Below are 12,327 nucleotides of genomic sequence, written 5' to 3'. Positions count from 1 at the left end.
CAGGCTTCACCACCATAGAAGCTCACAGACTTAAATCTTTCTATTCACAATGTGCTTTGTATTTGCAAATTATAACATCAATTTTATTCTGGAGTGAGAAGATGGTTACTTGCTTGCAGTAAGTCAAAAAAGGAAATATCTTAGCAAGACTGCTATGGTGCTCCGCAGAATTTGTTTTGTGTGTGCAAAACATCAAAAAAAAAGATTAAATTTTTAAAAATGCTAGAAACAACTACTCATTTAACCTAAAAGTGCAAGTTCATTTGCTGACACTTAGTACAGCAGCCCAATAAAAAAAATCAAGGTCACATACTAATTCGTAAAATACATCTACCTCCTTGCACTCTACACGCTAGCTGCCGTTATCAGTCTTTTGGACACTTTAGATATGTACTTGCAGACCAGTTAATTAAAAATATTGCAGCAGCACGTTTCTGCTTAACAGTTTAGAAAAAACCCACTATACAGAGCTTGCACTCACGCAGCCACAGAGAGGCTTAATAAAAAGTTGATTTTTTTAAAGACAAATATTTTACATCTTGAAAAAAATAATCACACTAAGCTTCACCTCCAATTAAGCACCAACCTAAATGTAAGGTTTAGAACAACTATCCAGAAATATCCAGAAAAAAATAGAATGTTTATTCAAGAGGGGAGAAAGTATTTCACAGAAAAATAACTTGCAGGCATTGTTATATGCCTAGTATCACTGCAAGCTCCTAACCAGCAACTCATTCTCAGGTATCTTAGTGGGAACATGGGTTTAATTTGTGGGAAGCAGACCTCTTTTCGAATCCCTCCCAGGTGTTAGTTTCACTGAGGAGATTTTGGAGGGGTGTTCTGTTCTTTATTTAAGCGTTTGCCAACAGCTGGAGGGGACGATCTGCGTCCTGACTGTCTCCTCTGGTCTTTGGGTTGTCCAGGATGTGACTTTGCAGGAGGAGGTTCTCTGTTTTTCTCTATTGTTTCTGTGGGCTTTCTTTCTTCTTTCCCACATGCTACAGTGTTTGGCTTCTGTTCTTTCTGGGGTTGCAACGTAGGAGGATCCTTAGTTGTTCTCTGGCAAATTTCTGCATAACTAGGTTTTCGCAGTTCCTGTGAAGTCAAAAGCAAACAGGACAGCAGTGTAAAGTATCCTGAGAAAAAAATTTGGGTTTCATGAACAAAAAAAACGGAATGTCTTTGTCCCAAGAAACTGCTGCACTAAAATATGCAGATGAGGGCTTGATTATGAAGTTTACAGAAGCTATATAGATAAAAAGCTTCAAAACAAGGTAAAATGCAAAACATTATGCCAGAAAAATGGGATACTGTGCTAAGACAAGATACTTTGATTCAAGCAAACTCTAAAACAGCTGAAAGACGATCAACACTCTGGTTTAAATATCAACATATGTATTAACACTTCTACCTCAAGGATATGAACACTTTTGCACTGTTAATTGCATAATTGTATCATGCAAGTACTCACAAAGCCACCACCATACAAATTTAAGGATGCCGGGCTCACGTCCTCAAGCAACACTAGGTAGCAATGGCAGCAATATTCAGTTAAATGCATCAAACTGGATCATCAAGAGGAAGTGAAGTACGGTAAGGTCACTTACTATGGCAGCCCCATTGACTTGTACCGATTTACATGCAGTACTGAGTGTGGAAGAAGAAAGTCGTTCTGTACTCTGTGTGTCTCTCTGCTGTTTATCCACAACCTTGGAGTCCCTGGAATCATCCAGCAGGAAGTAAGGCTCAAGAAAAGTGGAACTTCAGGACAGACTGAATGATCTAATAATGGGTCTAAACTTTACTTGGGTATGACTATAAGAAGTTACAGCTATAATATGCTAGCATGTTATGACTAGCATTGCATTTAAAAATGCTATCAAATATTAAAAAAAGATATTCCTGGTGGAACTTCAGACTACCTGTGATTTTGTGACATTCTGATAGCATTTGATAGCAGTTATCTTAATCCTTTTACTCAAATATCTCCATTTGATTTGCAGGTTCCAAAAAGTCTTAGTGTAAACTTTCTTTAATGCATGGACAATGCCCACAGGATCGTGGGTTTACTCTCTATGCTTCAAAGCTATCTAAACACAAGACAGTAAGGTAGTCATTAAACTTTTAAATACTTGCAGACACTAAAACACAGCACTAAACTTTTGTCTGCTGAATTACTATTATGACTGAATCACTGTTATGATATTGTTCAGAAATTAAGCTTTATTACCTTTACTACAAGTAAGATACACAACAAAATATTATTTGTTTCATTGATTAAAAGTTTAATAGCTATTTACAGTGTTCCGCCTAGCCTGATGACAGAAAATGCAAATGTGATTCAGAGCAGAGGAATGTAACCATGTAATTAAGAACCATGTAATTAAGTGCTTACTCAGAAGACTGGGGTGGCGAAGGAGACCTTTCAAATGTCCTGGGCAACGTAGAAGAAACTGGCAACGATGGCTCTCGAGGAATTCCCGACGGAATAGTGTTTGTACTTGCATCCACATTAATATTCTGAAGGAGGAAAAAAGGCACAGAAAGGCAATCATAATATCCAATTAATACGGTTTGCCTGAAAATTAACACAATCGGGAAACAGTTGATTCATGAGGGTAAGCGAACTACAGGAAGGTCTAGAAGGATCCAATATACGTATTGTAACAAGCAAGTTTTTTTCCTTTACAATTATCTAGAAATAAATCAATCACACACTGTGGCTCCTTCCCAAAAAGCTAGAAGCTGAGTTCCCTTTGGGACACACCTGGATGATCACTTCTTTCAACCTGGATATTTTGCGCCTGCTGGTGACAAAGCAGGCTTTGCGCCTGTTCACATAAGCCTAATTAGCCCAAGACAAAAGTCTCCTAGAGTTATGCACTAACAACTACCTTCTTCAAAGCTCTAACTCTGCATTGTCCCAATAACTGGTGCTAAAAAACTCCTAAACTTAAAAAAGCAACCCTGAAGTTTTTGCACACCAGGATATGACCATCATTTAAAAGTGCGTTTTTTTCACTATAGTATGATTTGCTCCCAAGCAAAGAGGTTTTTTCCACAGCCCTCAGAAGATTCTGCTAGTGCCAAGTGATACTGTGCTACCAGATAAAGGCCAAATAGGTTCAAGATGCACACGTGTCTTTAAATTGTCATAAAGAAAGACAAGACTGTGCATCATATTTCTGACATTTATAAACATTTTGTTTGTTTTTAAAAGTGCTGTATTTTTTTGTATTGCTTCTGACCTGTCTGACCCCAGAACCAAAACAGATTCTGGTAACAGAGGGGAGAACAATGGGAGGACGTAAACACAGAAGGAACAACACAGCCACCACTTTCCCCCAGCACAGCCACTATTCAAAGGCCACAAAACATGAGACTCCTGTGGTCACTGCTAGAAAGGAAAATGGCATTTGATGACGTTATTTTAAATCTAAGATCTAAGCCTAGTTCTACTCAAAGTAAAACCATAAAAGGTGGATGTTTAGAAATACAAGAACAGCTTCAGTGTTTGTAAAGGCTTGAAATTGTTAAGTTGCTGAGCATTCTGGTCCAAGTTCATCAAAACTTGTAGGTACACGGTTGAGTGTGAATAGCTTCAAATCAAGGAGATATGCAAGTGCTACTCCTAGGCCAAAACATTCAGCCCCTGAACTGACGGCACTGCAGTTTCCTAGTTAGAAAATTAACACCTACCATTTCCCAGAGCTACATCTAGAAGAGTGCCATAAAGCAAAGAACATAAAGATATAATCTCTGGATAACAGCTGTTGGAAATGATACAAGCTAAGTTCACTCAGCTTCTGTACAGCAGACTTGCCCATCTATATATAAAACAATATATATATAAAACAAGAGTAGCATTGTTTTAACTCCGCTTCAGCATTTTGTAACTCTACACCAGGTGACATGAAAAAATGTTGAGATCCAGGTGAAAAGCAGCCTGTATACATCGGCCAGATTCTAATATTAACTCCCAACACCTTTGTAGAACACCACCATCATTCTTTGGAGCCACGTGCTCTTGTCTTAATCCTTATTAACACCAACAGTGAAATATGGTGCAATCCCTTTCTTCTACATAATGGCACAGACTAACTCATGCAAGCCAGAAAAAGACATTGGTAAATCAAAGGAAGCTTTTCCATGTGACAGGACACCACATTACCGTAAAACCTCAGTGACTGACGGATATGAAGATTGCCTCTAGGGGAGAAGTGCAAGTTCTTTACAATAAGTAGGACTAGATTTGTACTCAGAGGAGCAATGGGTTTTCAGCTGCAGTTTCAATAGCAAGTGCTGGAATTGTATTTATAAAATGAAATACCATAGTAAAAAAAAAATTCAGAAATAAAGGTAAAATACTTTAAAAATAGATAGCTCTTGGCCACGAACAGATTATAAACTAGAGAACTGTAAGTTAAACACTGCTTTTCTCATGGCACTGTCCCGCATTCAGACCCTAAATACAAACTCTGGAATGTGCCTATTACCACTTGCAGGAGACAGAATAGATGGTGTGTCTGTGCAGTCACTGCTTTGGATGCAGGCTGCCTTGCTGCCAACAAACACTCTCTCTACCCCTGATATGTAGGCACCAAAGAAATTCTGCAACAGACTGGTTTCACAGACGAGACAAGAGAGAGATTCTGGTGTTTCATCAGGTTGCTTTGCACTGCTCTGTCCAGGGCTTAACTTCTGCAGCACAGCTACAAAAACACAAGTTAAGACAGAGGTAGCAAAACCAGCTAATATAAACTTCCACAGCCTAGAGTGTTCCATACCGCACAGGGTTATACACATCTTGATAGCAGAGAACACACTGTTACTCACAGATGGCAGGGTAGAGACAGTTCTAAGAGTGAAATCTATGAACAGTTACTGAACGCTAATTTTCAGCTGCATCTCTACTGCATCTAGAAAGCGGGGGCTGCCAAGTCGATCTGGTATATTTTTATCTTTCTAAACAATATGACAAGATAAGACCGGGATCCAGCTGGTTTTGGTAACAGTTCTTGTTTCAGCTATGATACATAGAGTACTGGGACGATGTAGGCAGTTTCTTCATATTCCAGTGCTTTTAAGTTTGCCTCGGTCACTTTAAGTGTTTTGCAATCAGTTCAGAAGGCTGACTTTGGAACAGCAGGGAAATTTATCACATATTTTTCACCTGAGTTTATCAAAAAGCTTGCGGCAACTATCAACAGCAAAGAGTATATTTCCTAATCTCCGCTATTAACAGCTACTTATACTGGTGCTCATATTCCACACCGTTTCACAAATTCTAAGGTGTAAGTGAAGAAGGCAGCAGGATATCATTTGACAGCTGTTTTTCAAATGTATTTTTTACAACACATGTAAAGCCAAAAGGTTCTTCCTGTCTATAAGCCACCAAATCTGAAAACAAGAGGTATGGAATTCTTTATTTTCCGCAATAAAAATGAACACTGGCTACTCACTCTTTCTTTTGACGTTCCTATTACCACGCTGGACAGTCTGTTTTCAAAGAGATCTTCAGTCTTTAAATTGCCAGCAGCTCCAGGTAATGGAGGAAAGCTAGATAAACCCAATTCAAAGCTAGGAGATGGAGGTTTTGGGGGTGGTGGAGACTGTGTTTGGCCTCTCTGGAACAGAAATAACATGCTGAGGTTACTGCACTGCGTGACAGAAAAGGCAAACATGGGACTCTAAATTGTATTTTGCATTAGATTTATATCTGTGAAGCCCTAGAGAGGCCTCGCCCGTCCCACCTCCCAAGAAAACCACATTTTCCATTGTTGCCCTTAAAATATTTAACTATTATTTACACAGGATAGCCTAAGCATCCCTAAAAATTTCATATGCCTAAGCTTTAGTGATCTGCTATCAGTAAGAAAAGTCTTCTTACTGACCCTTCCCTCGGCGCTGACATTAACATTGAAAGGATAGACTGGTTTAGATATCAAAATACAGTGAAAATATAAAGTCCATTTGTGTGCAGTTGGTAACATTCTGAAAGACAGGAGTCAATGAGAACTTTGTATCACATTCAGATACATGAAGAAATGGCAAGACAGCATGTCTTGCCTGTAGTGTAGACAACAATTTTAATCTAATCAATATTATTTATATGATCACATTGTAAAAATGCAAATATAAATATCAAAAGTATTTTCGAAACAGGAAGAATTTTTCAAAAAGAGAGTATTTTTCTAACTAAGAAGAAAAACATGTCTCTGGCAAAAAACCATCAGTGGGCTAAATGCAACAGTAGTGGGAACAGTTCAGGATCACTTGTTAAAGATCCCTTGTGAGGATCTGTAAGGCTAAATTCTATTTACACTGGAAAAACTAAATTCCTTTTGTAATATGCTGTATCTGAAGTTACCCATTAACTTCATCTACATCATAGTTACTACTTTATTTACATTTCATGACCAGGCTTGAGCCTGTGACAGGATGATCTCTGCTGCAGAGTGGTCTTTGAGATGATTCCTATTTTGAAAAGGAAAATATTTATCGTTATATAGCTAAGATGGTCTGATCATGAGAACAACGCTTCTGGACAGAAAGGTATTGCACTAAACTTACTGTTTTCTCCCCTTCCTTCTCATGAAGGGCAATAGATACAAAACCACCCTCAAGGTCTTTTCACAAACTATAGGTTATACCAAGAGAAGGGTGTGTTGAGGGGGAAGCAGGCAAAGAACAAATACAGAAGCAAGAACAACAGCAACTCCTAGGACTGCTATGACCCAGCACCACCCCCAGAACACACTTTAGGAGTGCCACAGCAGTGGAGGCTGAAACTTCCAGAAACATGTGATAGACGACTTGTCAAAGGGTCGCAGAGAGAGACTCAGTTTATCCAGCTCAAACTGCAAGAGGAACAATTTTTTTTTTAGAACAGCTCTTCAAATCACAGCATTTAGTTTTCTTAAAAGAGGCTGAAGTCTTGCAATAGATAATGCTTTATATCTATTACAAACATTTTAAGTTATATAGATTAGTCCTAAAAACCTCAACATATTAAGAGACAAGTAGCATTAACATCTTAAGTTAGTGAGACCAGGGAGGACTTAAATGGATTTTAAGCTGCCAAAAGCATTAAATTTCAAGACAACTCATTATGATGAGCTAACTGGCTTGCATCTACAGCCCCAGATACAATCTGATCAAGAAGGTTCATGCTCTCATGCAAGCATGCATACCCTCTCCTTTACAAAATAAAAACTGAAAGAAATCATCACTCCATTCAAATATAACCAGCTGTAGTCATGTCCTGTGTACACCACCCAATCACTACAGCAACAAGAAACAGGACCCTGGGTTCAATTATTTCCACAGTCTAAAGGGGTCAAATTTTAACCTCTGACTTCAGAGTATGCTCCTTCCCAGTGTACACAGTTGTGGGTGTGCAGCAGCTCTCACCTTTGTTCAAGTCATGTCACTGGACAGTGCAAACTAAAGACTCTTAGGCCAGAAGAGACTGGAAGGAACCTGGCTGCATAGGCTGCAGTTAAAGCCTGGTGCTGAAAGAAGGGAACTGTGGGTCTCCTAAGAAGTCACATCTACCAGTTTTACATTCAAAGTTAAAATAACGTTTAAGGTCAGCTGAGTTGGAAGAGCCTTTCCGCTGGTAAGGATGTCCAAGATACTCCTTTCACTGCAGCCACTCACATGCCTAATCTCTACCACTTCCTTGTTCTTTCCAAGACAGAAAAAAATGTTGATAGGAAAACATCATCATAAAAATTCAGGCAGCTTTGAAGGGACAAAAGAAAGAAGTATTGAGAATCCTACATATAATCTGATCTCACTGAGTTTTGAGAAGTTTGACAAGAACCGAAAGGAACCAAAGGGAAGGAATCACTTGTCGTTTCATGTTTTCCAAACCTTGATGCTTCTTTATCCAAGTCCCCTAAGGCTACTCAACAGCAAGAGCCACAAATGCACACATGCAATGATTCCAGTAATGGCTCGGGTAGTGGGGTTACTCTGCAACTGTAACGTGAATAAGGAGATAATCCTGTCCAATTCCATGAACGTGCCATATGTGGTAGAAATGAATCGCAGAGGAGTGTCTAGCTTTATCAAACCTTAAGTTCTAAAAAAAAAATTTTTTTTTTTTAAATCCGATACTTTTCAAGTATCAAGGCTATTTACATAATCACCTTGAAATTAACCTTACCAGAACTGTAACATTCCAATGGTGTTAGTACACCTTTACCACGCAGTAGTTGGAGAGGCATTTAAGAAACAGAAGTGCCCATTTAACTAACATTCTGACAACACGACACATCGATCTATAAAATGTTCTTGAGTGTCTACATTAACAATAGCTGAGTACTTAAACTTTAGCTTAGCTATTTAGCTCCCCTGGAACGTGAACATGGGCATGCTGACAAAGTAATACTAAGATGAAAAATTTTTTGCTACTGTAAAACAGTAATTTCAACTTCCTGGCTTCTGCATTAATGGACAGTCTTCTCCAATACAGTAAACTCATGTGACTAATGAGCTGCTGTCTTCAGTCAGCTGTGATACACAATTGTTTGTGCAATAACTTATCTCACCTGCTACTCCACGTAATATCCATCCTATTGCCTCATTACCCTACTTTTAGTATAGACAAATACGATCATGAACACTCACTGTAAACTTGTCCTCCCTCTTCTTTCGGTAGCCATATGAGTTTTTCCTAAGGGAAAGAAAGCAGTTATCAGAACCTCGTCTACAAATGAATGGAAGGCAGTTGGTGAAAACAGGAGAAATTAATTCAAATTGCTCTTTCATCCGTCTTCCTTCTATACAGGTTATTATAAAATGTTTTAGGGAAAAATTTAGAGCAAGGTCTCATTAAAAGAAAGGCACAGATCTTATACAAGTCAGCATAAGAATACAATGGTTACAAAATTCCTGCATTAAAAGCAGCTCAGTGCCAATTACATATAAGGTTTAGACAAAACCTTTCAATACCCAAAGCTTCTAGTATTTTTTTTTATATATATATACACACTCCTATGTAACTTTTGAAATATGGTTTATCAACAGATAAAGCCCCTCCACAACATTTTTAGTGCTTCCTCCCCCAGCCCTGCTTGAGGTAAAGCATCAGTTTAAAATTTGTGATGTATTCTATCTTGTTTTCAATTATATTTTACAGGTTTTCTGTTCGACTTTTAATATTCTAAATGTATTCAACACCAAAACATCAGAATATACAGCCAAATACTGACTATTCTGTACGTTTTTGTAGCCTATAGTCTGAGCAATCTTGTTTCCTACATTCTCAATCATACTTTCATCCACTAGTTATAACACAATTGAGCAAAATAGATTTAGAAAAGTATTACAATCCTTGCACAAAATCCCCACTTAATTTTGCAATGATACAAGTCTAATATAGGATCAACTATAAAAGATGCAAGTTATCTTCCAATTCACTAAGTCACTCAAAATGTGATTTACTTGGAGACACAAATATAGCCATCACTAAAGCTGCACAGTACTTTTATAAAGCACTTATTAGAACTGTACTGTATTAAAAAATTTCAAAGATAAGCCAGCTAAATTTTTACATTAATACAGGTGCTAACTCTTTTCAGCTCTCCAGGTGGGTTTGTCAGGATTTGGTTTTGTTTTGTTTTTCTAAAACGGCATAACAATAATTTTCTTAGTTGCATGTAATCCCTCCATGCCAATCCATCATCTTTGTTGTTGTAAATGTCTAATTGGGGCAAAATTCTGATCTTTCAACTGAAAAAAATGATCAATGAGCACTGCTAGTGCAGGTTCAGGTGCACCGCTCAACAATGGAATGGGCAGACCTACTCCATTAAAGTCAAACAAAAAAATATGCAAACACTTAGAACAAATGAAGTCAGACCAGACTAGATCATATGTCTGTTCATCAGTTGCCATTAATGATTTTCGTTTGGTAGGAGAGTATACAAGTATTTGTTCGATATTTAGTACTTTCTCTGAACTACTTTCCAAGATTTCAGCTTTGAGGAGAGACAGTGTCAATTTAAAATAGTAATGAGAACACTACTAGTACCATCTCTCTTTAATAAAAGCAGTTTAGAAGCAGCAGCACTGGATTGTTCAGAGGACAACCACAGAGTATACTCACCGTCCTCTACCTAACCCAGGAGACGAGTCAACGCTGGTCTGTTCCATCCGTCCAGTTCCTACTTCCCTCTTGGTATAACTCGTAGTTGCATTCTGCATCCGTGTCCTGTTTTGTCCCGGCTGCCGCGTCTGTGGACTCCTGACGCCATTGATTAAACGATCAGCAGAAAAGTTGAATATTGTAGGACTGTCTAGAAGCCCAGGTCCCCTTTCTGCACTGGGTATTGTATGTCGTATATGAGACTTGCTAGGATTCCTACAAATTCAAAAGTCATTTCAACATATGTGCTATGAGAGATCTTCTGAGGCCTAAGTCTATACACAGAATTCAGAAGAAGCAAGATCTGTAGTCCTTTACTGCATATTGCTTTTATAAGAATTTTAACAGGTCATGTGAGTTGTAAAATTAACCTTTTCACTGTCTATTTTCAACTAGGGCTTTACTAAAAATTATTTAAAACTGAAAATACTGTAAGAATAATCCCGCTGATCACATGCCATCATTCAGAATATTTCATCCGAATGTCTTAAATCATAGAAGAGACAAGTTCTCAGCTTCTGGACAGTTCATTTACATTTACACAGGACATCCACTAACAATGGCAGCAGCATCTGCCCTCTGGCCTCACTTAACTTTGCACCAAGTTAAATTTCACAAGTATTTTCAAGTTAACTGTCATTGATAAAATAAGCAGATTAAAACCCCACGTCATGTAATAAAATATATGTATACTGTTAAAAGATGGTTGAACTTGCCTGTTCCTGGGAGGATATTGTCTGAGGGTAGTCAACGGAGAAGCAGCAGGCTTGAAGGTTGGAGATGTGAACCCATTGATAAACCCAGTATTTGGAAAAGGCGTTACCTAAAAATATATTGCATGCTCATAACTATAACTGAAGTAAACGCTGTTTTTTTTTTCTCAACCCCGTATTTTATGTTATTCTGTGCAGGGCAGTACTTAAAAGATTGGCTCAAACAGCAACAGAGCACTTGTCCAGGGCCTTTTATGCAACTTACAAAATGCTGCTTTTTGAGAAGACAGACTACACATAGTCAAGTTCTGATAATTTGTTAGGAGGAATGAAAAACATTGAGCCAGAAGTCTTGGCTGTAAGTTAAGTAACACTCCTTCTGTTTCACACCATACTAAGCATGACTTCAGAGCACAGAGATACTTTTTCATCAAACTGCCTCTAACCTACACAGCCTGTAATTGTTTTTCTTATAATTTATATGTGAATTCCTTCCTGAAAACAAAAAAAATTCTTTTTAGTTCCTCATCCTACTGATCTTCCAAGTGACCTAAATAACCCTAGAGAACAAGTGGATGGTAAATGGACCTCTGATTCTTCTCACATCTTACCACCTTCATCTACATGTGAATTACTGTCCAGCTGCCCAAAGCAGCAGCAGCAGCAAAAGGTTGTTTTGGGGTGGGTGCATATCACTGTCTTGTATGAACAAGGTATCTCAAAATTTGAAGCATGTTCATAGTAGTTTCTCCAACTTCACTAGCACGCTTTTTTCTTTTTCTTTTTTTTTTTTTAATGTATGGATGAGTTTCATTTAGGAAACGTTAGTATTAGCAACAACAAATGCTTGCTTGTCTTCTCCTCCTGTAAAGAACCAAAATGCAGCACAGGAAGAATTCCATGCTGCACTCTTTCTACACTTAATGAAATGAGAAACGGCTGGGATTAAAACTGTTTCCTATAAAGGTATCTTTAAGCTTGTCTAAACTTTCTTGCAAAGGTTAAAGCAAATCACTAGTTAATGAAAAATAAAATCTGATGCCAAAGCTGTCATGCCAAATTACTGTTAGCCTAACCTAGCACACATGACAGCAAATGCTACCTCAGACTCCAAAAATAGGCCATTAGGAGTTTAATAAAGCTATTTTAGGAAGAAAGTTTCGTCAAAATAATGCTTTGAACTCCTTTCTGCTTTAATAATTACAACTTGAACACTCTAAAATTCAAAGATAGTAAGCAACTACTGGCCCTGAATGCGAAGACATTCAACATAAAGGAAAATAAGTTTAACTTATCGTTTAAAGGGATACTAGCAATATTCACGCCTTCTTTGTTTATAAGGATGGGTGATCTCTTTGGAGGGAAAAAAACGTCATTTTCATTTTCCAATAATACCAAAAGTATCAATTTGCTTTCCCCACAGAAGTCATCTGGCTTATCAAAAGAATGCCTATTTTT

At 38.0% G+C, this 12,327-nt stretch overlaps 1 protein-coding gene across 1 annotated transcript in view; it reads right to left on the bottom strand.

Annotated features, from left to right (window-relative positions):
- Window positions 1-698: 698 nt before the first annotated feature.
- LARP4B (La ribonucleoprotein domain family, member 4B) overlaps window positions 699-12,327 on the bottom strand; it is a 28,101-nt gene continuing 16,472 nt past the window's right edge. Inside the window, exons 10-16 of the mRNA XM_010135504.1 lie at window positions 10,873-10,979; window positions 10,118-10,372; window positions 8,638-8,683; window positions 5,463-5,627; window positions 2,396-2,520; window positions 1,608-1,719; window positions 699-1,095 (exon numbers count right to left, since the gene is read on the bottom strand). Of these exons, the coding sequence (XP_010133806.1) occupies window positions 814-1,095; window positions 1,608-1,719; window positions 2,396-2,520; window positions 5,463-5,627; window positions 8,638-8,683; window positions 10,118-10,372; window positions 10,873-10,979 (1,092 nt within the window). The 3' untranslated portion in view covers window positions 699-813. The remainder of the gene's footprint in view (window positions 1,096-1,607; window positions 1,720-2,395; window positions 2,521-5,462; window positions 5,628-8,637; window positions 8,684-10,117; window positions 10,373-10,872; window positions 10,980-12,327) is intronic.

Source organism: Buceros rhinoceros, unplaced genomic scaffold, assembly GCF_000710305.1.
Source record: "Buceros rhinoceros silvestris isolate BGI_N320 unplaced genomic scaffold, ASM71030v1 scaffold14984, whole genome shotgun sequence".
NCBI classification, from domain to species: domain Eukaryota; kingdom Metazoa; phylum Chordata; class Aves; order Bucerotiformes; family Bucerotidae; genus Buceros; species Buceros rhinoceros.
Note: the sequence above shows the minus strand (reverse complement) of the source record. Positions and strands in the feature narration are given on the sequence as shown.